Here is a 26,917-nt window from a genome sequence, read left to right on the forward strand (position 1 = left end):
GCGGCACTAGGCCGCAGAAGCCGGGGACTGGATTTATAAGCGCCGCCGCCGTAAAAGCGCGGTCGGCGCCCAGTCCCCGGCGAACTACAAGTCCCAGCCGCACCGCCGCTCCCGGAGCGTCCGGCGCGGTAGTTCCCAAAACACAAAGTCACTCAGCAAAGCTGCAGTGACTGTAACCCATTACTGTCCCCGGCGCACTAGCACACCCAGCAAGTCTGGAGTGTGCTGTGCCTGTGTGTACGGGGACACAGAGTACCTGTAATGGTGCAGGGCCATGTCCCTGAACGGTACCCAGCTCCGTATCCAGCAGGTTCAAATGGGTCTGTGGATGGAGCCCGGCGTCAGAGCTTTGAGGCCGGCAGGATCCCACTTCCTCAGAGCCCCCCAGGGGGATGTGGAAGGAAAGCAGCATGTGGGCTCCAGCCTCCGTACCAGCAATAGGTACCTCAACCTTACAACACCATCAACGGGTGAGAAGGGAGCATGCTGGGGGCCCTATATGGGCCCTCTTTTCTTCCATCCGAAATAGTCAGCAGCTACTGCTGACTAAAATCTGTGGAGCTATGCGTGGATGTCTGACCTCCTTCGCACAAAGCTTGAAAACTGGAGAACCCGTGATACCACGGAGGGGTATAGCCAGAAGGGGAGGGGCCTTGCACTTTTTAGTGTAGTGCTTTGTGTGGCCTCCGGAGGGCAGTAGCTATACCCCAATCGTCTGGGTCTCCCAATAGAGCGCTGAAGAAAGGAGCTTTGCATGATAACGCTGCCAACTCAGACACTCTCCGAAGTGAGGTGACTGCTACTAGAAAAACCACTTTCTGCGAAAGGAATATTTTCCACGTCCTGTGGTAGATCTTGGCGGACGTTGGTTTCCTAGCCTGTCTCATAGTGGCAATGACCTCTTGAGATAATCCTGAAGACGCTAGGATCCAGGACTCAATGGCCACACAGTCAGGTTGAGGGCCGCAGAATTCAGATGGAAAAACGGCCCTTGAGACAGCAAATCTGGTCGGTCTGGCAGTGCCCACGGTTGGCCGACCGTGAGATGCCACAGATCCGGGTACCACGACCTCCTCGGCCAGTCTGGAGCGACGAGGATGGCGCGGCGGCAGTCGGCCCTGATCTTGCGTAACACTCTGGGCAACAGTGCCAGAGGAGGAAACACATAAGGAAGCTGAAACTGCGACCAATCCTGAACTAAGGTGTCTGCCGCCAAAGCTCTGTGATCTTGAGATCGAGCCATGAATGTTGGGACCTTGTTGTTGTGCCGTGACGCCATTAGGTCGACGTCCGGCATCCCCCAGCGGCAACAGATCTCCTGAAACACTTCCGGGTGAAGGGACCATTCCCCTGCGTCCATGCCCTGGCGACTGAGAAAGTCTGCTTCCCAGTTTTCTACGCCCGGGATGTGAACTGCGGATATGGTGGATGCTGTGGCTTCCACCCACAGCAGAATCCGCCGGACTTCCTGGAAGGCTTGCCGACTGCGTGTCCCACCTTGGTGGTTGATGTAAGCCACCGCTGTGGAGTTGTCCGACTGAATTCGGATCTGCCTGCCTTCCAGCCACTGCTGGAACGCTTTTAGGGCAGGATACACTGCCCTGATCTCCAGAACATTGATCTGAAGTGAGGACTCTTGCTGAGTCCACGTACCCTGAGCCCTGTGGTGGAGAAAGACCGCTCCCCACCCTGACAGACTCGCGTCCGTCGTGACCACCGCCCAGGATGGGGGTAGGAAGGATTTCCCCTTCGATAATGAGGTGGGAAGAAGCCACCACCGAAGGGAAGCTTTGGTTGCTTGAGAGAGGGAGACGTTCCTGTCTAGGGACGTCGGCATCCTGTCCCACTTGCGTAGGATGTCCCATTGAAGAGGACGCAGGTGAAACTGCGCGAAAGGGACTGCTTCCATTGCTGCCACCATCTTCCCTAGGAAGTGCATGAGGCGCCTCAAGGGGTGTGACCGACCTTGAAGGAGAGATTGTACCCCTGTCTGTAGTGAACGCTGTTTGTCCAGCGGAAGCTTCACTATCGCTGGAAGCGTATGAAACTCCATGCCAAGATATGTCAGCGATTGGACCGGTGTCAGATTTGACTTTGGAAAATTGATGATCCACCCGAAACTCTGGAGAATCTCCAGAGTAACGTTGAGGCTGTGTTGGCATGCCTCTTGAGAGGGTGCCTTGACCAGCAGATCGTCTAAGTAGGGTATCACTGAGTGACCCTGAGAGTGGAGGACCGCAACTACTGTAGCCATGACCTTGGTGAAAACCCTTGGGGCTGTCGCCAGGCCGAACGGCAGTGCCGCGAACTGAAGGTGTTCGTCTCCTATGGCGAAGCGCAAGAAGCGCTGATGCTCTGGAGCAATTGGTACGTGGAGATAAGCATCCTTGATATCGATCGATGCTAGGAAATCTCCTTGGGACATTGAGGCAATGACGGAGCGGAGGGATTCCATCCGGAACCGCCTGGTCCTTACGTGTTTGTTGAGCAGTTTTAGGTCCAAAACAGGACGGAAGGACCCGTCCTTCTTTGGAACCACAAACAGGTTGGAGTAGAAACCGTGACCCTGTTGCTGAAGAGGAACCGGGACCACCACTCCTTCTGCCTTCAGAATGCCCACCGCCTGCAGCAGAGCCTTGGCTCGCTCGGGAGGCGGAGATGTTCTGAAGAATCGAGTCGGAGGACGAGAGCTGAACTCTATCCTGTAACCGTGAGACAAAATGTCTCTCACCCAACGGTCTTTTACTTGTGGCAGCCAGGTGTCGCAAAAGCGGGAGAGCCTGCCACCGACCGAGGATGCGGTGTGAGGAGGCCGTAAGTCATGAGGAAGCCGCCTTGGTAGCGGCACCTCCGGCGGTCTTTTTAGGGCGTGATTTAGACCGCCACGCGTCGGAGTTCCTCTGATCCTTCTGAGGCCTTTTGGACGAGGAGAATTGGGACCTGCCCGCACCCCGAAAGGACCGAAACCTCGACTGTCCCCTCCTCTGTTGGGGTGTTTTTGGTTTGGCCTGGGGTAAGGATGTTTCCTTTCCCTTGGATTGTTTGATGATTTCATCCAATCTCTCACCAAATAAACGGTCGCCAGAAAATGGCAAACCAGTTAAGCACTTTTTGGAAGCCGAATCTGCCTTCCATTCCCGCAGCCACAAGGCCCTGCGTATTGCCACCGAATTGGCGGCTGCAACCGCCGTACGGCTCGCAGAGTCCAGGACAGCATTAATAGCGTAGGACGCAAATGCCGACGTTTGAGAGGTTATGGACGCCACCTGCGGCGCAGACGTACGTGTGAGTGCGTCAATTTGCGCCTGACCAGCTGAGATAGCTTGTAGTGCCCATACGGCTGCGAATGCTGGAGCAAAAGACGCGCCGATAGCTTCATAGATGGATTTCAACCAGAGCTCCATCTGTCTGTCAGTGGCATCCTTGAGTGAAGCTCCATCTTCCACTGCAACTATGGATCTAGCCGCCAGTCTGGAGATTGGAGGATCCACCTTGGGACACTGAGTCCAGCCCTTGACCACGTCAGGGGGGAAAGGGTAACGTGTATCCTTAAGGCGCTTGGAAAAACGCTTATCTGGACAAGCTCGGTGTTTCTGGATTGCCTCTCTGAAGTCAGAGTGGTCCAGAAACATACTCTTTGTACGCTTGGGAAACCTGAAACGGAATTTCTCCTGCTGAGAAGCTGACTCCTCCACTGGAGGAGCTGAGGGAGAAATATCCAACATTTCATTGATGGACGCAATAAGATCATTCACTATGGCGTCCCCATCAGGAGTATCAAGGTTGAGAGCGGCTTCAGGACCAGAATCCTGATCAGCTACCTCCGCTTCATCATACAGAGAGTCCACTCGCTGAGACCCTGAACATTGTGATGATGTCGAGGGGATTTCATAGCGAGCTCGCTTAGTCGGTCTGGGGCTGCGGTCCGTGTCAGAGACCTCACCCTGGGATCCATGAGACACCCCGGGAAGACATTGCTGTTCCAACTGAGGGGGACCAGGGGACAATGATTCCACAGTGCCCCTGGCTTGAGATGCCGGCCTGGACTGCAAGGCTTCTAATATCTTAGCCATAGTCTCAGAAAGTCTTTCAGTAAAAACTGCAAACTCCGTCCCTGTCACCTGGACAGCGTTAACAGGTGGATCTCCCTGGGTCACCCTTAGCAGAGACTCCGGCTGAGAAAGTGCCACAGGGGCCGAGCATTGCACACAATGAGGGTCAGTGGAACCTGCCGGCAGTATAGCCGTACATGCTGCACAGGCAGCATAGTAAGTCTGTCCCTTGCTATTTGTGGACGACATGCTGTTGTCTCCTCTGAGCAATACAGGAGGGGATATAGTCAAAAATCAACAGTGCACCATACAGTGTAAAGTATAGACTATAATCAATAAACTATAAATACACTTCTGCACTAGTGGGGCCAGCACCACAGGTGCTGCTTACCGCCCGCGCAAAGCGTTTGTGTGGGCACCAGAATTCCTGCCTGGGTCTCTTTGAGCTTGTCTGTCCTCTCCAGCGTTAGCAGAGCTGAGAGGAATGGCTGCCGGCGTCCTGTATAAGCGCGGTCGGCGCGGAAGTCCCCGGCGCACTAACAGTCCCAGCCGCGCCGCAGTGATACCCATGGCAGCGGCGGTCAGCGCGGCAGTCCCCCTACACAAACACACTCAGCGACGCTGAGTGTATAGTGGCACAAACGCAGTCAGCGCTGCTGTCCCCGGTGCACTAGCACACCCAGCAATGCTGGAGTGTTGCTGTGCGCGGTCCCCACAGGGACACAGAGTACCTCCAAGTAGCAGGGCCATGTCCCTGAACGATACTCGGCTCCTATCCAGCAGGGTCCTCAGGAGCTGTGGATGGAGCACGGTCTCCTGTGCCTGGAGACCGATGGGATCCCACTTCACCCAGAGCCCTAATTGAGGGATGGGGAAGGAAAGCAGCATGTGGGCTCCAGCCTCCGTACCCGCAATGGATACCTCAACCTTAACAAACACCGCCGACAAGAGTGGGGTGAGAAGGGAGCATGCTGGGGGCCCTGTGATGGGCCCTCTTTTCTTCCATCCGACATAGTCAGCAGCTGCTGCTGACTAAGCTGTGGAGCTATGCGTGGATGTCTGACCTCCTTCGCACAAAGCATAAAAACTGATGAGCCCGTAGCAGCACGGGGGGTGTATAGCCTGAAGGGGAGGGGCTTTACACTTTTAGTGTAATGCTTTGTGTGGCCTCCGGAGGCATAGCTATACACCCAATTGTCTGGGTCTCCCAATAAGGAGCGACAAAGAAAAAAAAAAAAAAAGTCCTGGACCATTCCCTTTGACTGTTCCAGATAGTTTTTATTTTTTAAATTCATTATTTATTAAAAAAAAAAAAATAAAAAAAGATTTTCATTTTTTTTTTATTTATTTTTTTTTTACACAAAGTACCATATGGCTTCTCTACTTTGTCACGTTACATTTTTTTTTCTTTTACACAAAGTAGAGAAGCCATATGGTACTTTGTGTAAAAAAAAAAATAAAAATAGGGTTTTTTTTAATTTACTTTTTATTTTTTTATTTATTTTTTTACGCAAAGTACCATATGGCTTCTCTACTTAGTCACATTACTTTGTGTACAAAAAAAAAAGTGTAACGTGAAAGTAGAAAAGCCATATGGTACTTTGCGTAAAAAAAAATAAAAAAATAAATTAAAAAAACCCTTTATTATTTATTTTTCTTTTTTTTTACACAAAGTACCATATGGCTTCTCTACTTTGTCACGTTACATTTTTTTTTTTTTTTTAAATTTACCCAAACATGACATCTTATCAATGGAGTTAAGCCCCAAAAAACGGTGTTGGATGGAAGTTTCGGGATTACTTGCCGGCAAATAAAAAGGCGGTTCCCTTTAAATAACTGCTTTGCGCTATTCCTTCCACATTTATGTATCGCTGACAGATTACATCCGCTATACGAGCAAATGTTAAACCTGAAGGGCGACCTTTACGCGATGCCAGAAACTGAAGTAATTGTAACCGAATCTTTTATATACACCACTACATTGTGCAGAGAGCAAACAAATCATCAATAACACCCTCCTTACAAGAGGCTAAATAAGACGCAGAAGATCACGGGCGAAGACAGAGACAAATAACAGGACGAGTTCAAAGATTATAAAAACGGCATTTTTTTTCCCCTTTTACATGGCTGCAGGGTTTGCAGCACAGCCTCGTTCACCTCTATGGAGCTGCAGTACCAATCACAACCCAAAAACGAAGGGAATTTTGTTTACTTACCGTAAATTCCTTTTCTTCTAGCTCCAATTGGGAGACCCAGACAATTGGGTGTATAGCTATTGCCTCCGGAGGCCACACAAAGTATTACACTTAAAAGTGTAAGGCCCCTCCCCTTCTGGCTATACACCCCCAGTGGGATCACTGGCTCACCAGTTTTAGTGCCAAAGCAAGAAGGAGGAAAGCCAATAACTGGTTTAAAGACCAATTCAATCCGAGGAAACATCGGAGAACTGAACCATACCACATGAACAACATGTGTACCCGAAAAAAACAGAAAAACCCCGAGAAAACAGGGCGGGTGCTGGGTCTCCCAATTGGAGCTAGAAGAAAAGGAATTTACGGTAAGTAAACAAAATTCCCTTCTTTTTCGCTCCTAATTGGGAGACCCAGACAATTGGGACGTCCAAAAGCAGTCCCTGGGTGGGTAAAAGAATACCTCGTGATAGGGCCGTCAAACAGCCCTTTCCTACAGGTGGGCAATCGCCGCCTGAAGGACTTATCTACCTAGGCTGGCGTCTGCCGAAGCGTAGGTATGCACCTGAAAATGCTTGGTAAAAGTATGCAGACTCAATCAGGTAGGTGCCTGACACACCTGCTGAGCCGTAGCCTGGTGCCGTAATGCCCAGGATGCACCCACGGCTCTGGTAGAATGGGCCTTCAGCCTTGAGAGAACCAGAAGCCCAGTAGAACTGTAGGTTTCAAGAATTGGTTCCTCGATCCCCCGAGCCAGGGTGGATTCAGAAGCTTGCGACTGTTTACGCCGACCAGCGACAAGGACAAAGAGTGCATCCGGGTGGCGCAGGAGCGCCATGCGGGAAGTAGAACCTGAGTGCTCTCACCAGAACCAACAGATGCAAATCCTTCTGAAATTGATGGACTGGACGAGGACACAAAGAAGGTGAGGTGATATCCTGATTGATATGAAAGTGGGATACCACCTTAGGGAGAAATTCCGGAATCGGACGCAGAACTACCCTGTCCTGGTGAAGGACCAGGAAGGGAGATTTGTATGAGAGCGTTGCTAGCTCGGAAACTCTCCTAAGAGACGAGACCGTTACTAGAAGGCCACTTCCCGAGAAAAGCGGGAAGGGAGACCTCTTTCAAAGGCTCGAAAGGCGGCATCTGGAGAGCAATTAGAACCTTGTTCAGATCCCAGGGCTCTAACGGCCGCTTGTACGGAGTGCTGAGACGACAAACTCCCCGTAGGAACGTGCGTACCTGAGGAAGTCGTTTCTGAAAAAATACAGATAGCGCTGAGACTTGTCCCTAAAGGGAACTGAGCGACAACCCTTTTTCCAACCTAGATTGCAGGAAGGAAGGAAACATAGACGATGCAACCGGCCAGGGAGAAACACCCTGCGCCGAGCACCGAGATAAGAATATCTTCCACGTCCTGTGGTCAATCTTGGCGGACGTTGGTATGCTAGCCTGTCTCATGGTGGCAACCACGTCCTGAGGTAATCCTGACGACACTAGGTTCCAGGACTCAATGCCACACCATCAGGTTGAGGGCCGTAGAATTCAAATGGAAGAATGGCCCTTGAGACAGCCAGTCTGATTGGTCTGGTAGTGCCCCCGGTTAGCCTACCGTGAGGCACCACAGAACCGGGAACCACAACATCCTCGGCCAATCTGTAGCGACGAGGATTGCGCGGCCGCAGTCGGTCCTGATCTAGCGCAGCACTCTGGGCAACAATGCCAGAGGTGGCACATAAGGTAGCTGGAACTGCGACCAATGCTGAACTAAGGCGTCTGCCGCCAGAGCTCGATGATTGTGAAACCGTGCCATGAAGCTGGCACATTGTTGTTGTGCCGTGACGCCATTAGATCGACGTCCGGCCTCTGTCAGCGGCGCCAGATCTCCCGAAACCCGTCCGGGTGAAGAGACCATACCCTTTCGGCCACACCCCGGCGACTTAGGAAGTCAGCTTCCTAGTTTTCCACGCCTGGGATGTGAACTGTGGATATGGTGGATGCCGTGTCTTCCACCCACATCAGAACCTGCCGGACTTCCTGGAAGGCTTGCCGGTTGCGCGTTCTTCCTTGGTGGTTGATGTATGCCACCGCTGTGGAGTTGTCCGACTGAAGTCGGATTTGCTTGCTGTCCAGCTGCTGTTGGAAGGTTTGTAGGGCAAGATACACTGCTCTGTGTTCAAGAACATTGATCTGAAGGGTGGACTCTTGCTGAGTCCACGTACCCTGAGCGCTGTGGTGGAGAAAAACTGCTCCCCACCCTGATAGACTCGCGTCTGTCGTAACTATCGCCCAGGATGGGGATAGGAAGGACCTTCTTTTTGACCATGAGGTGGGAAGAAGCCACCACCGTAGAGATTCCTTGGCCGCCTGAGAAAGAAAGACGACTCTGTTGAGGGAGGTCGACTCCCCGTCCCATTGGCGGAGAATGTCACATTGTAGTGGACGCAGATGAAACTGCGCGAAAAGAACTGCCTCCATTGCTACCATCTTACGTAGGAAGTGCATGAGGCGTCTCAATGTGTGCGACTGGTTCTTAAAGAAGAGATTGCAGCCCGTAGTGAATGCTGTTTGTCTAGCGGAAGCTTCACTATCGCTGAGAGAGTATGAAACTCCATGCCTAGATATGTTAGCGATAGGGTCGGGGTCGGATCTGACTTCAAAAAGTTGATGATCCACCCAAAACTCTAGAGAGTCTCCAGCGCAACGTTCGGGCAGTGTCGGCATGTTTCCTAAGAGAGTGCCTTGACAAGTAGATCGTCTAAATATGGGATCACAGAGTGACCCTGAGAGTGCAGGACTGTGACTACTGCTGCCCTGACCTTGGCGAAGACCAGTGGGACTGTCGCTAGCCGGAAGGTAGAGCTACGAACAGAAGGTGTTCGTCTCCTATAACGAAGCGTAGAAACGCTAGAGCTCTGGATCAATCGGCACGTGTGGATAAGCATCCTTGATGCCTAATGATGCTAGGAAATCTCCTTGGGACATTGAGGCGATGACATGGCGGAGGGATTCCATCCGGAACCGCCTGGTGTCCACGAGCTTGCTGAGCAGTTTTAGATCCAGAACGGGACGGAACGGCCCGTTCTTATAGGCACCGCAAATAATTTGGGGTAAAAACCGTGACCTTGTTCCTGAAGAGGAACGGGGGTCATCACTCTTTCTGCCTATAGAGTGCACCCTGTTTGCAGAAGAGCAGCGGCTCGGCCAGGAGGTGGAGAAGTTCTGAAGAATCGAGTTGGAGGACGAGAAGTGAGCTCTATCCTGTACCCGTGAGACAGAATGTCTCACACCCAACGGTCATTGACCTATGGCAGCTAAATATCGCCAAGGCGGGTGAGCCTGCTACCGACCGAGGATGCGGAGAGAGGAGGCCGCAAGTCATGAGGAAGCCGCCTTGGAAGCGGGTTTTCAGACTGTCTCTTTTTTGGGCGTGACTGAGCCCGCCAAGAATCTGAGCTCCTCTGATCCTTTTGAGTCCACATTGGACGAGGAAAAATGGGACCTGCCCGAGCCTCGAAAAGACCGAAACCACGACTGCCTCCTGCTCTGTTGGGGTTTGTTGTGTCCGGGCTGAGGAAAGGATGAATCCTTACCCCTGGACTGTTTAATGGTTACATCCAAACGCTCACCAAACAGTCGGTCAGCAGAAAAAGGCAACTGGTTAAGCAACCTTTTTTGGAAGCAGAATCTGCCTTCCATTCACTTAACGAGCAGACCAGGCTCTGCTTAAAAACACGGAGCAGCGGAGGCTACTGCCGTACGGTTCGCAGAGTCTAGGGCAACCTGAATCGCGTAAGAAACAAATGCAGACATTTGAGAGGTTAAGGATGCCACCTGCGGCACAGATGTACGTGTAACCGTGTCAATCTGTGTAAGACAAGCTGAAATAGCTTGGAGTGCCCCAAGGGTGAGAATGCTGGAGCCAACGGTGCGCCGACAGTCTCATAGATGGATTTAGACCAGAGATCCATCTGTCTGTCAGTGGCATCTTTAAGTGCAGCTCCATCTCCCACTGCAACTATGGATCTAGCTACAAGCCTGGAGATTGGAGGATGCCGCTTGGGACACTGGGTCCAGTCCTTGACCACGTCAGGGGGCAGGGATAACGTGTATCCTAAGCCGTTTGGAGAAGCGCATATCTGGATAAGTGTGGTGTTCCTGGACTGCCTCTCTGAAGGCAGAGTGGTCCAGAAAAATACGTGAAGCTGACTCCTCCACTGGAGGAGTTGGGTGAGAAATAACCAACATTCTATTGATGGACGCTATAAGATTATTCACTATGGCGTCACCATTAGGTGTATCCAGATTGAGAGCGGTCTCAGGATCAGAATCCTGAGCCGCTACTTCCGCCTCATTACACAGAGAGTCCTTCTGCTAGGACCCTGATGAAACCGAGGGCCGCTCATAGTGAGCCCGCTTAGGCTGTCTGGGACTGACGTCTGTGCAGAGCCGTGACTCTGGGATGCGTGTGACATTCCCGGAGCTGTTAGTTGTTCACACTGAGGGGGGCCATGGATCAATGATTCAACAGTGCCCATGTTGTGAGAGACATGTCCGGACTGCTGGGCTTCTAGTATCATAGCCATAGTCTCAGAAAATCTGTCAGTAAATACTGCAGACACCGTCCTCATCCTCTGGCCATTAGCAGAGACTCCGGCTGAGTTGGATATAATGGGGGTCTATGTAACCTGCCGGCCGTATAGCCGTACATGCTGTACCGGCTGCATAGAAAAACATGTGGTTCTGCACCTTTGTTTTACACAGAGAATATGCTGATAACTCCTCCGCACAATCCAGGAGGGTATATACAACGTGCGACCAAACAGTGCAATGTATATAGTACAAGCATATCTATAAGTGCACTTCTGCACTAATGGGGTTAGCACCACAGGTGCTGCTTAACGCCTGTTGCAGCGATTGTGTGACTAACAGAATGCCAGGGTCTTCCACACTTGTCTCTGTATCGTACAGAAACTGACACTAATGGCTGCCGGCGTCCTTGTAGAGAAGGAAGCCGTGGGCGTGCCTGAGAAAGTGCGGGAATCCGGTTTCACAGTGCACACAGTGAGAGGGGTGGAGTATGCAAAACATACTCCAGCTCTCAGCGCTGCTGTGCTATGCAGCGTCACGCCCCTACCCTGACTGTCAGGCCTGTGGGCGGTAACGAAGGGAGACTAGGCCCAGAAGCCGGGGACTCGAGTTAATAAGCGCGGCCGGCATATCAGTGCTGGCCGGCGCGGAAGTCCCCGGCGCACCACAAATCCCAGCGGCGCCTTAAATAAAAATGGCAGCGGCGGTTAGCGCAGTAGTCACCCAATACACTAACACACCCAGCAACGCTGTGGTGTGCGATGGCACTAGTGCGGACAGCGCCGCTGTCCCTGGCGCACTAACACACCCAGCAGTGCTGCCGTGTGTCTGCGCGGTCCCCACAGGGACACAGAGTACCTCCATGTAGCAGGGCCATGTCCCTGAAGATACTCCGCTCCATGTCCAGCAGATACCAGGGGCTGTGGATGGAGCACGGTCTCAGTGCCTGGAGACCGATAGAATCCCACTTCACCCAGAGCCCTGTAAAAAGGGATGGGGAAGGAAGCAGCATGTGGGCTCCAGCCTCCGTACCCGCAATGGGTACCTCAACCTTAACAAACACCTCCGACATGAAGTGGGGTGAGAAGGGAGCATGCTGGGAGCCCTGTATGGGCCCTCTTTTCTTCCATCCGACATAGTCAGCAGCTGCTGCTGACTAAACAGTGGAGCTATGCGTGGATGTGTTGCCTCCTTCGCACAAAGCACAAAACTGGTGAGCCAGTGATCCCACTGGGGGTGTATAGCCAGAAGGGGAGGGGCCTTACACTTTTAAGTGTAATACTTTGTGTGGCCTCCGGAGGCAATAGCTATACACCCAATTGTCTGGGTCTCCCAATTAGGAGCGAAAAAGAAAAGGGTGGCGCCATTTAGGAAGTCAGCACATATGTTTTTTTTCCAAATCCTTTGGGGGGGGGGGAGCAATTACTAGACAGGGATGGGTACACAAAGGACGTTACCTAAACCCCTACCTTCCCCACGACATTTTCCGTTTTTTGCTTATTTTTTCCTCCCCTTCTTCTAAGAGCCATAACTTTTAGATTTTTCTGTCCCCATTAGCATATCAGGGTTTTTTTGCTGGATGAGTTGTACTTTTGAATGACACCATTCATTTTACCATATGGATAAATAGGGGAAAAAAAAAGGGGGATTCTAAGTGCATGGAAATTGAAGAACAAAAAAAGTGCAATTCCAAAATTTTTTTTAAGGGGGGGGGGTTGTTTTGGTGTTTTTTTATTTACCATATTCACTATATGGTAAAACTGACCTGGCATTATGATTGCTTGGGTCAGTACGAGTTCATAGATACTAAACATGTATAGTTTCTTAAGTGGTGAAAAAACAAAATCTGAAATTTGATTTGTAAGTAAAAAAAAAAAAAAATAAATAAAAATATTGCGCTTTTGTCGCTATTTTCCATGACCAGTAGCGTTCTCAATTTTCGGGATCTGAGGCTCGGTGATGGCTTATTTTTTGCGTCTTGAGCTGACGTTTTTATGGATACCATTTTTGGGTAGATCCGATGTTTTGATCGCCTCTTATTAAAATGTTGTGGTGACCAAAAAAAACTTCTGTCGCTTTAATTTTTTTTTTCTTGTTACGCCGTTTACCGATCAGATTAATTGATTATATATTTTGATAGATCGGGCATTTCTGAACCAAAATGTAACAAATGCGTATTTTTTAAAAAAAGGTTTATAAATTGTTTTATTTTTAAGCTACGTTCCCATGATGTGAGCTTTTGTCAAAAACGCAGCATTTTACAGTTGCAGTAAAGTGGCTGGGATCTATAGAAATCTCCTGCCTACTGCACTTTTTTCTTTATGCTGCGTAAATTAAGCGGCGGTGCGTTTCAAATCTACAGCATGGCAATTGGTACGCTGAGCTTTGTGTAAACTAGCTGTAGTACCCGGGCGTTGCCCAGGATAGTAACGGTCTCTCCGAGTTTCTGTCTCTCTATCACTCTGTCCCTTTCCCTGTCCCGTCCCCTTTTCCCCGTCCCCTTTCCCCGTCCCCTTTTCCCCGTCCCGTCCCCTTTCCCCGTCCCCTTTTCCCCGTCCCATCCCCTTTTCCCCGTCCCGTCCCCTTTTCCCCGTCCCGTCCCCTTTCCCCGTCCCCTTTTCCCCGTCCCGTCCCTTTTCCCCGTCCCGTCCCCTTTCCCCGTCCCCTTTTCCCCGTCCCGTCCCCTTTTCCCCGTCCCGTCCCCTTTTCCCCGTCCCGTCCCCTTTTCCCCGTCCCGTCCCCTTTTCCCCGTCCCGTCCCCTTTCCCCGTCCCGTCCCCTTTCCCCGTCCCGTCCCCTTTCCCCGTCCCGTCCCCTTTCCCCGTCCCGTCCCCTTTCCCCGTCCCGTCCCCCGTCCCGTCTCTTTTCCCCGTCCCGTCCCCTTTCCCCGTCCCCTTTTCCCCGTCCCGTCCCCTTTTCCCCGTCCCGTCCCCTTTTCCCCGTCCCGTCCCCTTTTCCCCGTCCCGTCCCCTTTCCCCGTCCCGTCCCCTTTCCCCGTCCCGTCCCCTTTCCCCGTCCCGTCCCGTCTCTTTTCCGTCCCCTGTCCCGGCCCTCCGTCCCCTGTCCCGGCCCTCCGTCCCCTGTCCCGGCCCTCCGTCCCCTGTCCCGGCCCTCCGTCCCCTGTCCCGGCCCTCCGTCCCCTGTCCCGGCCCTCCGTCCCCTGTCCCGGCCCTCCGTCCCCTGTCCCGGCCCTCCGTCCCCTGTCCCGTCCCCCTTTCCCCGCCCCCGACATTTTATTACCTCACACATAAGCTTCTTATACTAACACATTTTTTGTTCCTATGGCAACCACTCACAGCTGCTATTAATAACCTGTAGCTCACAGCACCATTGACTTTAATGAAGGCAGGTTTTTTGGAGAGTAACTGTAAAGTGCGGGGTTAAATTTTCCCATCCAAACAGTCTATAAACGTTCCCCGAGTCCCATGGAGTGTCTGTGCAAAATTTTGTGAATGTAAATGCGACGGTGCGGATTCCTTTAGCGGGCATACACACACCCATACATACACTCCACTTTATATATTAAATTTTCCATATAAACTTGCATTAGATGCAGAATACACCTGTAATCTAAGAATATCAAAGTTTTGTCAAAGCCAAATACCGAGGAAGATTAAAAACTAAAGCAGCTTTACTATTGAAGGGAATCTGTCACCAGGTTTTTGCCACCTAATCTGAGAGCAGCATAACATTGGAGCAGAAATCCTGATTCCAGCGATGTGTCACTTACTGGGCTGTTTAGTGTAGGTTTGATAAAAGCACTGTTTAATCAGCAGGAGATTATCATTTCAGGACTACTTTGGCGTGCTGCAGGTAGTGCAGCATATTCATGTGCTCTGTATAACTGCAGCAGAAAAAACATTGATTTTATCAAAATGATAGCAAAACAGCTCAGTAAGTGACACATCGCTGGCATCAGGGTCTCTGTCTCTACATTATTCTGCTCTCAGATGGGGAAGCAAAATCCTGGTGACAGATTCTCTGTAACCTGCAGATATGGGTTTAATTTGGAGGTTAATCGTGTTTTAATCCGGCCCAATGAACTTTACTTCCGGGAGGAAAATAACTTTATTCCTTCCCAGCAGCGTTCTGTGTGTACTGGGGAGAGGGAGACGGCTACTGGAGGGAGACGGCTACTGGAGGGAGGCGGCTACTGGAGGGAGACGGCTACTGGAGGGAGACGGCTACTGGAGGGAGACGGCTACTGGAGGGAGACGGCTACTGGAGGGAGACGGCTACTGGAGGGAGACGGCTACTGGAGGGAGACGGCTACTGGAGGGAGAACAGCTGATGGTAGGAGATACGTACCACTCACTTCCCCATCGTGAGCCTTCAGTGTGAACAGCGGCTTGTCGGAGCGGGCGTCTAAGCAGTACACGAAGCCGTCCTCTGTGCTGGCCTGGAGCAGAGACAGGAGATGACACAGTAGTGAACTATCGATCTTTACATTAGAACAAAAAGAAGAGATGAGAAAACCACATCCAGCCCGGCATTATCAAACCCCCCGGCCGCACTCCGAGGATGAGGCTTTTAAGAAATCAATATTTGTTTGTAATTCTCAATGGGGCACATTGGCAGCTTATCAATGGGCCAAACATCCATATACAAAAGGAAAAGAAATTCCTTCCAGACAAGTTTAGTTGCTTAATATCACTGCTGTTACAGTAAAGAATCCTTTCTAACCTACTTTTACTCCAGACATAGTTAATGCCTTTTTCTTATGGGTACAGCCTACGTATTATGAAATACACAGATAATGTTTTATCTCGACAGTGGTGGTGCAGTTACATCGGCAGCTGCTAATTTTGCGGTCGCACCGCTGTAGGATTGTTAGACAAGGAGGCAAATCAGTCAAAAAAAGCACTTGCTATATCTGAAGTTATTGGGTCATCCATTATAAACCAGAAAACCCTAGTTTAGTTCTTTTTTCTGGGTGTTGTCGTCCATCCAATGCAAATAGTTACCAGATTTTTCGGATTATAAGACGCATTTTCCTTTTAATAAATTTCGGAGTATAATGAGCGGTGCGTCTTAAAATCCGAATATAGCCTACCGGTGGGGCTGTCTGTGCGGACAGCCGGGTGCCTGTGGCTGCGTGCCGGCTGCCTCTCTGTGTGGGTGGGCGGGCGGCCTGCCACCCTGTGCGTGCAGCTGTGCAGACTGCGATGGCTGTGCGGCAGGTGTCCCAGTGTGTCCGCGGTCCCGGTTTCAAATGATGGTGCTGGGTGTCAGCACGTGCGCAGATGGAGCCCTTGGATGAGAGCTCCATCTGTGCATGCGCCGCTCCGGGCACCATCACTTGAACCGGGACCACAGACACACTGGGACACACCGCACTGGTCTGTTCCGCCACTGAGCAGTCACCGCCACTGCCACCACTGAGCCGTCGCCGCCGCTGCCACCACTGAGCCGTCGCCGCCGCTGCCACCACTGAGCCGTCACCGCCGCTGCCACCACTGAGCCGTCACCGCCGCTGCCACCACTGAGCCGTCACCGCCGCTGCCACCACTGAGCCGTCACCGCCGCTGCCACCACTGAGCCATCGCTGCCAACACTGAGCCATCGCTGCCAACACTGAGCCGTCGCCGCCAACACAACCTCTGCCTCCTGTGACCCCCGCTTCACCACCACTGCTGCTGCCCCCCCTCTGGTAAGACAACACTGGAGTATAAGACGGACCCCATTTTTTTTTTTACCTTTCCCCCCCCCCCCCCCCCCATCTCTAAATTTGGGGTGCGTCTTATAAAACGAAAAATACGGTATTTGGTTAGCCGGCATTACTGTATGGAGCGGGCTCAGGAGCGGAGTCTGCACAATGCGGTGCTGGCTCCTAATGCCCGACACTTACAGATGCGAGTTAACCGCTTCAATGCTCCTTTTTAATTTTAAGATTTAATGATTTTTTTTCATAGTTTTTTTTTTTGTCCTTAGGAGACTTAAGCATGATGTTACAATACGCTTCAATACTTCTGTATGGTAGTGTATGGTAAATCTTGAGCTCCTGCCACAGGCTTGGCTTCATAGAAGGAGCGAGATGGCAGACATGGGAAGCTTTGTCATAAGAGGTCATCAACTGCACAGAATTGGGGTAAAAGAGGGATCACTGCCTCTGCCGAACCCCTTAGACGCTGCGGTCAGGACTGTTGCAGCATCTAAGTGGTTAACTGCAGCAGCTGGAGTTACAGTTACAGGCAAATGCCGGCAGGTATAACACGGCTGGCAGTTTCAGTGTTAAAAGGCCGGATAGTAGAAATCTGTGCCAGCTTCTAAGTCTTTGGAGGCCATGGGAGGCTCAATACTTCCCGATAATTACCTGGCTTTTAAAGTGGCAGAGCCGGGTTCTCACCGGGCACCACCAATACTCTATGTAGACTCCTTGAAAATACTCACCAAAAAGTTTCGGGGTGAAAAATGGTTCCACGTGACCCTCTCCACATCTCCACTAAACCTCCACGTTCTGTGGTTTTCCTGGGGACTCCGACAGTCGTGTAATATCACAGATCTGAAAAACAACACCATGAAAAACAGATATAAACCGCAACACATCGATCAGGTCTGGCATGTGTGGTGTCAGCAATCCCCTGCAGCGCCCCCAGTGGAGAAAAAAAGTATTACACAGTGCCAGCAAAAATAAACATATATCCTGCGTAGAGTCCACTATATCAGGAATTTGTCACCATTTTGGGACACCCACAAGTTTATTTTATGGCTTTTTTTGCATGGCGACCGGCATTTTTACACACTTTTGGGATATATACATTTTGATTGCTTTTTGCTGCATTTTGTAACAGAAGTGCGATGACCGTAGAAGTGACTGGGAGTGACAGCCCAGAGAAAGTGGGCGGAGCGGAAAAAGTGGGCGGGATTAGTCAGTTAGGGCGCAAGTGACCAGCTTAGGAGGCACGGGGTTTACTTTTGCGACGCAGTGGAATAAACAATTTTTAAGTTAATGTGGTCGTGTAGTTCTTTATAATAGAATCAGGGGTAATTATGTAAGGGGGTGCTTAGTTCCCGCCCACACCCCTTCCCGCAGCCCTGCACCCCACCCGCCACGCTGCACCATTCCTTGCACCACTCCCACATCCCTGCACCCAACCCCTTGCACACTTCCCACATCCCTGCACCCCTCCCTGCATCCATACGCTGCACCCTTCCCTGCACCCCCCCCTACAACCCCGCACCCCACCCCCCCTACAACCCTGCACCCCCAACAACCCCGAACCCCCCCTCCTACAACCCCGCACCCCTCCCACACATCCCCGCGCCCCCCTCCCACACATCCCCGCGCCCCCCTCCCACACATCCCCGCGCCCCCCTCCCACACATCATCGCGCCCCCCTCCCACACATCATCGCGCCCCCCTCCCACACATCATCGCGCCCCCACCCCCCTACATCCCCGCACCCCACCCCCCTACATCCCCGCACCCCTCCCACACATCCCCGCACCCCTCCCACACATCCCCGCACCCCTCCCACACATCCCCGCACCCCTCCCACACATCCCCGCACCCCTCCCACACATCCCCGCACCCCTCCCACACATCCCCGCACCCCGCCCGATCAGCTGTTACGGACTCTCAGCCGCTGGGAGTACCATACTTCCACACACCATATAGTGGCCATTTCCAGGTACTGCAGCTCAGATACTGTTCAAGTGAGTGGGAACCGACCTGCTGAATTAGAGAACGGCCACAACGCAGCGATCAGAACTGGGGTGTTTCGGCTCTGTACATTTTGTACTTCCGGCCACCGTTGTGAGCAGTTGATCGGTGGGTGTGCCGGGTCTCGGACTCCCCCACATCTGGAGAATGGAGCTTTACATTGAACTGTGACACATGAACACAGCAGCACAGAGGAATCAGGAGCGAGCGGTGCTATTTCACCACATCCGGAAATATAATTAAAAAGACTGTAGATAAAAAGGCCTCTCATCCCAGAACTGCAAATCCTCAAAGATTTGGGCGTCAACGTCAAGTGCGTCTGAGCACCCGGCATCAAAAGACAGATAGACTTATCAGAGCGTACACAGGATGCATTTCAGACGCGCCGCCTCCCCCACGCACGTATCGGGGGACCGCACACGTCGTGATTTATTACAGCGCTCGCGTCCCACCGAGGGCTGAGCCGCGTTAGATAACTGTTCTAAAAACAACACCGCATGCCCATCTGCTGCCGGGCGAGCCGGCGTCCCCGGTGTGCGGCCGCTCACATCAGCTATGCACTGACAAAAAAAATCAGATTCAAGGGTCGCTCAGCGTGACAGATGGCGAACATTTTCGGAGCGTGTTTTTTTTTTTTTTCCCAGGGCTGATGGCGATTTTGCCTTTATCATTGAAAAGGCTGCCACAAGTCAGAATATAGAAAATAGAGGAGTTAAAGGCGACGTCTCACCGGGTCCCAAGTGGACGTTTTTTGCTTTTAATTTTATTCCCGCTCAGCCTTTGAGCATTTCGCTTTTTATTTTTTTAAAATCCGCCACACGGGTCCAGAGATGTGCGCCTTTTTACTTGGTGATCAATTTTACGGTCTTTTCAAAGTGGGCGTGGCTCACAGAACTCTTTGGGGGCGTGTCTTTATGCTGCTTTGCATAATCTGTATATCTAAAGCAGAAAGCCTGCATGTGGAACAGTTTTCACCCGATTTCAGTGAAATTTTGCACCAGACTAAAAATATTGCGAACATTAAAATTCGAAATCTCCCCCCCTCCCACATCTCATTTATGAGAATTGCCTCACAGTAAGATCGTTCTGGTTACCTAAAGCCAGTGCAGAATTAACTGGGGCCTCATTTATGAGAATTGCCTCACACTAAGGTCCCTATGATTGCCTATAACTACTGCAGATGTAAATTGGGGCCTATTTTAGGAGTACTGCCTCACAGTAAGATTGTTCCGTTTGCGTATAGTCATTGCAGAAGTAACTGAGGCCTCATTTATGAAGCTTACCTCACAGTAAGATCATTCAGGTTGCCTATAGCAACTGCAGCAGTAACTGGGGACTCATTTATGAAGATTACCTCACAGTAAGATTGTGCTGGTTGCCTATAGCCACCGCAGAAATAATTGTGGTCTGATTTATGAGAATTGCCTCACACAAGGTCACTATGGTTGAGTATAGCCATTGCAGAATTAACTGGGGCCTCATATATGAGCATTGCCTCACAGTAAGATCGCTATTGTTGCCTATAGCCATTGCTGAAGTAACTGGGGCCTCATTTTTGAAGATTACCTCACAGTAAGATCGTTTTGGTTGCTTATTTATGAAGATTGCCTCACAGTAAGATCATTCTGGTTGCCTATAGCCACTGCAGAAGTAGCTGTGTCCTCATTTATGAGAATTGCCTCACAGTAAGATCAATCTGGTTACCTATAACCAGTGCAGAAGTAACTGGGGCCTCATTTGAGATTTGTCTCACAGTAAGATTGCTATCGTTGACTATTGCCATTGCAGAAGTAACTGGGGCCTCATTTATGAAGGTTACCTCACAGTAAGATCATTCTGGCTGTCTATACCCACAACAGAAGTAACTGGGGCCTCATTTATGAGAATTGCCTCAAAGTACGATCGTTCTGACTGCCTATACCCACTGCAGAACTGGGGCCTCATTTTTTCCAATTGCCTCACAGTAAGATTGTTCTGCTTGCCTATAGCCACTGCAGACGTAACTAGAGCCTCATTTCTGAGAATTTCCTCACAGTAACACAGTAAGATCAATCTGGTTATCTATAACCAGTGCAAAGTAAATGGGACGTCATTTATGAAGGTTGCCTCACAGTAAGATCGCTCTGGCTGCCTATAGTCACTGCAGATCTGGGGGCCTCATTTTTTCCAATTGCCTCACAATAAGATCGATCTGGTTGCCTATATCCACTGCAGAAGTAACTGGAGCCTCATTTATGAAGGTTGCCTCACAATAATATCGTTCTGGTTGCCTATAGATACTGCAGAACTGGGGCCTCATTTTTTCCAATTGCCTCACAGTAAGAACGTGCTGGTTACCTATAACCACTGCAGAAGTAATTAGGGTCTCATTTCTCAAGATTACCTCACAGTAAGATCGTTCTGGTTGCCTATAGCCACTGCAAGAGTAACTGAGGCCTATTTTATGAGAATTGCCTCACAGTAAGATTGTTCTGTTTGCCTATAGCCACTGCAGAAGTAACTGAGGCCTCATTTATGAAGCTTACCTCACAGTAAGATCATTCTAGTTGCCTATATCCACTCCAGAAGTAACTGGGGTCTCATTTATGAAGATTACCTCACAGTAAGATTGTGCTGGTTGCCTATAGCCATTGCAGAAGTAAATAGGGCCTCATATATGAGCATTGCCTCACAGTAAGATCAATCTGGTTACCTATAACCAGTGCAGAAGTAACTGGGGCCTCATTTGAGATTTGCCTCACAGTAAGATTGCTATTGTTGCCTATTGCCATTGCAGCAGTAACTGGGGCCTCATTTATGAAGGTTACCTCACAGTAAGATCATTCTGGCTGTCTATACCCACAACAGAAGTAACTGGGGCCTCATTTATGAGAATTGCCTCACAGTAAAATCATTCTGGCTGTCTATACCCACAACAGAAGTAACTGGGGCCTCATTTATGAGAATTGCCTCAAAGTACGATCGTTCTGACTGCCTATACCCACTGCAGAACTGGGGCCTCATTTTTTCCAATTGCCTCACAGTAAGATTGTTCTGCTTGCCTATAGCCACTGCAGAAGTAACTAGAGCCTCATTTATGAGAATTTCCTCACAGTAAGATCAATCTGGTTATCTTTAACCAGTGCAGAAGTAAATGGGACCTCATTTATGAAGGTTGCCTCACAGTAAGATCGTTCTGGTTGCCTATAGCCCCTGCAGAAGTTAGTGGAGCCTCATTTATGAAGGTTGCCTCACAGTAAGATCCAAAAAAAAAAAAAAAAAAAAAAAAACACCTACAACTTTGCAATTGCTGAAATTGACTACTAAAAATCCTTTGTTTTCATAAATGAAGGGACTTTTAATTCTATAGTTTACGGCTCGTTGTCTAGGTTACCGTCCACCTCTGCAGTGTTCTCAGAAGTGGCTGATGTCCTACAACCTGTTTGCGCTCCAGCCTGTGAGCACTGCTCTGAAGTCGGCCGGCCATAAGAGAGAAGTCAGTGACTGTACTGATGTGGGTCTGATTTTCAGGAGCCTGGGAAAGCTGGGTGACCGCCCGTGTCAGTGCTGTAATGATGCACGTCATCTAGTAAATCAGAATGTGTTTCTAACACTGGATAAATTCATGGGTTATAAAATCGGAGCAGGTTCCTATTTACAGGCACAAAGATATCACCCCGTCCTAAAACGGCGGCTGCTGGCAGGTACGAGAGGAGGAGGGGGGGGGGGGGGAGGAGGCGTTCGCAAATTTCCCACGTGGTGGATTAGAATTGAAACCTGCCCGTCCTGGAGCAATTATGACCCCATTAGGGACCGCAGTAATATATTCTTGTGAGGAGCTACCTCTCGTATAAGACTCTGGTAGCGCTAATGGGAAATGTGGAATGACGCCATCCCGTGCACGGTGTTTCATTACTTGCTATTCAGAAATGTGCTTTACTTGTCAAACGATCCCGATAGAAGCATCTGCGGCTCGAAGGGGTGGAACTGTAACGTCTGGACCTGGAAGAAGAAGAAGTAAAAAGGAAAAAATGGTCGTAAGGCCCACACAGAAGACAAAATTGTGAAGTGTAACTAAAGTTTACAGATACTTCGAATTCTGCATAGTGCTGATCCTCTGTAACTCCTCCTGGCAATTCATTACAACTGCTGGACAGTCTTATTCTCCTTACCCAAAGGGGGCATCAACAAATAATAAGCACTGCTTGAAAAGTAAAAAAAAAAAGCAAGTCCTTAAAGGGGTATTCTAGTCTACTTAAATGATCAACTTGACCACTGGATTGGTGTGGATCCCAGTTATTGCCAAAAACAGGGGACTTATCCCCAAAATTCTCCTACACTGTGTAGACATGGAGATAAGGCAAGAGCACAGGAACTGACAACTAGCTAGGTAGAAGACCTAGAAGCGTTGCACAGGCACCTCCCCTAATGGGAGGGTGCCTTAAATACACCGTGTCTTTCAACCATAAGAGGCATTTCCAAGAAACTGCGCGGCGGCACTTAAAGAGGAGGGCCAGCGTGCGCTCATGTCTTATGTGCACTGCCGGGAACCCTGTGCAGCATGTACAGGGCCCTGAAAGGGTAGGCAGCACCACACGTGGATGTCTGGGGGAGGACCCAACCCGGCCAGGGGAAGGGGGGACCCAACCCAGACAGGGGAAGGGGGGACCCAACCCAGACAGGTGGGGGGGGGGGGGCCCAACCCAGACAGGTGGGGGGGGGGGGCCCAACCCAGACAGGTGGGGGGGGGGGGGACCCAACCCAGACAGGTGGGGGGGGGGGGACCCAACCCAGACAGGTGGGGGGGGGGGGGGACCCAACCCAGACAGGTGGGGGGGGGGGGACCCAACCCAGACAGGTGGGGGGGGGGGGACCCAACCCAGACAGGTGGGGGGGGGGGGGGACCCAACCCAGACAGGTGGGGGGGGGGGGACCCAACCCAGACAGGTGGGGGGGGGGGACCCAACCCAGACAGGTGGGGGGGGGGACCCAACCCAGACAGGTGGGGGGGAGGACCCAACCCAGACAGGTGGGGGGGAGGACCCAACCCAGACAGGTGGGGGGGGGGACCCAACCCAGACAGGTGGGGGGGGGGGGACCCAACCCAGACAGGTGGGAGGACCCAAGGACCCAACCCGGCCGGGGTGGTGAGTAAGTCAAGACTCCGGCGCTACACACGACCAGGAAGAATTAAATAAAGGGGGATGGTGTGCCCTGTCCACTATTCAGAGAGGATAAGGCTGCTTTCACACATCCGGCTTGAGCTGTGCGGCTCAATCCGGCTGTGCAAGCTATGCAATGGATGTGGTGAAAAGACCGCATCCTTTGCATAAGTTTTTCCCATGCGGCCCGTTTGGTTTTTGCCGCTTGCGGCATGCTACTGAGCATGCGCAGTGGCAAAAACATTATGCAGCGGCCGGATGCGGTTTTTGCCGCATCGCGCCGCATCCGGCTGCCATAGGCATGCATTGAAAAATACGCCGCATCGGCCGAATGCGGCGCGATGCGGGTTTTTTTGCCGCACGAAAAAACGTGCCAGGCAACGTTCCATCCGGCCGCCGCATTGGCTAAATCTGCTGCATGCGGCAAAAACCGGATGGAACGCAAGGCCATGCGGCACAATGCGGCACTAATTAAAGTCTATGCAGAAAAAAACGCAACCGGCAGCAAAAAAAAACAGTTGCGATTTTCCTGCAAAGTGCCGGAGTGTGCCGCATAGCAAAAACCGGAGGTGTGAAAGCAGCCTGATAGAATGCAGTCCTCCGCCGGTACGTCCATCAGTGCCATGGTCTTAAAATAATGCAGCAGTCTCATGGAAATGTGGAGAATGGCACCCAAACATCTCGATACCATCATCATCATGGACAGGTGATCATATATGCAGGACTGGAATGGACCCATTTATAAAGGAGAAGAGTAACACCAAATTGTCGTCTCATACAAACACTTCCAGGAGGAACAACAGGGGGACGTTACAATCCATAGGTTTGCAAAAAGATGCAGATTATTTCTATGGGACATGTGTGAGGATGTGCACGCCTATTCTTATAGCTACAAACAATTCCCACAGAAATAATAATTCTGCATCTTTCTGTAAACCTATGAATTGTAACGTCCCCCTGTTGTTCCTCCTGGAAATGTTTGAATTAAGTGACAATTTGGTGTTATTCTGCGCATAAATGATCTCCTATCCACCGAGTAAGGGATGATCGCTCGATCTGTTTGGGTACCATTCTTCTGCACCAGATCGGCAATAATGATAGTAATTTCCGGGGATCTTACCGGGGGGAGGGGGTCTTACCTTGTCGGTGTGCGTGGTAAGGCTGGCAGCAGGTTTACCCAAGGACATATCCCACAGCAGCACGGTATTATCGGCCGAGGCGCTGGCCAAAACATTTCTGTAGGGAAAATGAAAAAAACCTTAGAGGGGTCGTCTATGAAAAAGAAAAACAACCACTTTCTTCCTGAAACAGCGCCACCGCGGGCCATAGGTCATGTCTGGTATTGCGGTTCATCTCCATTGAAGTAAATGGGGCTTGGCTGCAATTCTACAATCATCCTGTGGTGGGCGCTGTGTTTGGAAGGACGCTGCCGTGAATTTTCCAATAATGTATAACCCCTTTAATATAAAACCCCTTTTCATTGATCTCTCCTACAAATGGGCGAGGACGCAACACAGTATCGGAGCGGCAAAGTTGAGGCAGGAGGACGGAGGACAAGGCCAAAAAATAGAAAGTGATTTTTCCACACCACTTCAATATAAAGGATACACTATTTAAAGCAGATCTGTCTCCAGATATCGCACACGGCATAATTATTAAATCAATTAGACCTGATGAGGCCGGTCTACTTACTTTGAAAATCCCCAAACTGTCAGAATGGCTGTGTAATCCAGATAAAACAAAACGATTAATGAGACCAGATAAAGAATGTGAGATCTCACAAATGCATGTGTATTCAGTCTCCACCCACCCAGCCGGACAGCTGCAGCTTGTACTGAGCAATGTGAGCAGCAGCAGGGAGGAGGGACACTGAGGAGCAGTCACTCGGGCAAATTGGTTACATAAAAAGAATGAGGGACACTTAAATGGTGTGAGTCTAGGAAAGGGAGATTCAGCAGCAGCAGCAGGGAGGAGGGACACTGAGGAGCTGTCACTCAGGCGAGGTGGGTGGAGACAGCAGCAGGGAGGAGGGACACTGAGGAGCTGTCACTCAGGCGAGGTGGGTGGAGACAGCAGCAGGGAGGAGGGACACTGAGGAGCTGTCACTCAGGCGAGGTGGGTGGAGACAGCAGCAGGGAGGAGGGACACTGAGGAGCTGTCACTCAGGCGAGGTGGGTGGAGACAGCAGCAGGGAGGAGGGATACTGAGGAGCTGTCACTCAGGTCAGGTGGGTAGAGACAGCAGCAGGGAGGAGGGACACTGAGGAGCTGTCACTCAGGTGAGGTGGGTGGAGACAGCAGCAGGGAGGAGGGACACTGAGGAGCTGTCACTCAGGCGAGGTGGGTGGAGACAGCAGCAGGGAGGAGGGACACTGAGGAGCTGTCATTCAGGAGAGGTGGGTGGAGACAGCAGCAGGGAGGAGGGACACTGAGGAGCTGTCACTCAGGCCAGGTGGGTGGAGACAGCAGCAGGGAGGAGGGACACTGAGGAGCTGTCACTCAGGTGAGGTGGGTGGAGACAGCAGCAGGGAGGAGGGACACTGAGGAGCTGTCACTCAGGCCAGGTGGGTGGAGACATCAGCAGGGAGGAGGGACACTGAGGAGCTGTCACTCAGGCCAGGTGGGTGGAGACAGCAGCAGGGAGGAGGGACACTGAGGAGCTGTCACTCAGGCCAGGTGGGTGGAGACAGCAGCAGGGAGGAGGGACACTGAGGAGCTGTCACTCAGGCGAGGTGGATGAAGACTGAGAAACTTTAATAAAGGATTATACAGCCATTCTGATAAGGATTTTCAATATAAGCACAAGAGCTTCATCTGGTCTAAAAGCTATCAAACAAAAAATGCCGTTTGCATTATGAAATTTGGTGACAGATGGGCTTTAAAAGGGAAAGTTTTTCATAAATAAAAAACATTAAACTAAGATCAGGGAAAGAATTCACTTTAAATTAAAAATCGTAAAAAAAAAAAAAAAACCCACCAGGTGGCGCCATAGCAATTTTTCAATTTAATAAAAAGTTATGTGTTTCATTTGATGTAAAGCAGAGAGTTAAATCGGGCTGCAAAATTTAGTAAACCAAAATTCTGTATATAGTACATTAGACAATAAATACAGGGCGTCTGCTATCCAGGACTCAACAGGTCGCAGAGCCGGAGGAGGGAGCAGTAGGAAAGAGTCTCCAGAGGACCAGCCCTGCATTACACAGAGACCCAATGATGAGAATGGCCTCTGTGTAATACTCAACTTCTCCTGCGGAGGCGCTGCAGAGAATCGGACTACTGTG

The 26,917-nt window shown here is 50.8% G+C and overlaps 1 protein-coding gene across 1 annotated transcript in view; it reads right to left on the reverse strand.

The window, feature by feature from the left end:
• Positions 1-26,917, reverse strand: part of PWP1 (PWP1 homolog, endonuclein) — a 63,229-nt gene that overhangs the window by 12,054 nt on the left and 24,258 nt on the right. The window contains exons 9-12 of the mRNA XM_075342197.1: positions 24,777-24,873; positions 22,416-22,477; positions 17,224-17,335; positions 15,142-15,232 (exon numbers count right to left, since the gene is read on the reverse strand). Of these exons, the coding sequence (XP_075198312.1) occupies positions 15,142-15,232; positions 17,224-17,335; positions 22,416-22,477; positions 24,777-24,873 (362 nt within the window). The remainder of the gene's footprint in view (positions 1-15,141; positions 15,233-17,223; positions 17,336-22,415; positions 22,478-24,776; positions 24,874-26,917) is intronic.

This window comes from Anomaloglossus baeobatrachus, chromosome 4, assembly GCF_048569485.1.
Source record: "Anomaloglossus baeobatrachus isolate aAnoBae1 chromosome 4, aAnoBae1.hap1, whole genome shotgun sequence".
NCBI lineage: Eukaryota > Metazoa > Chordata > Amphibia > Anura > Aromobatidae > Anomaloglossus > Anomaloglossus baeobatrachus.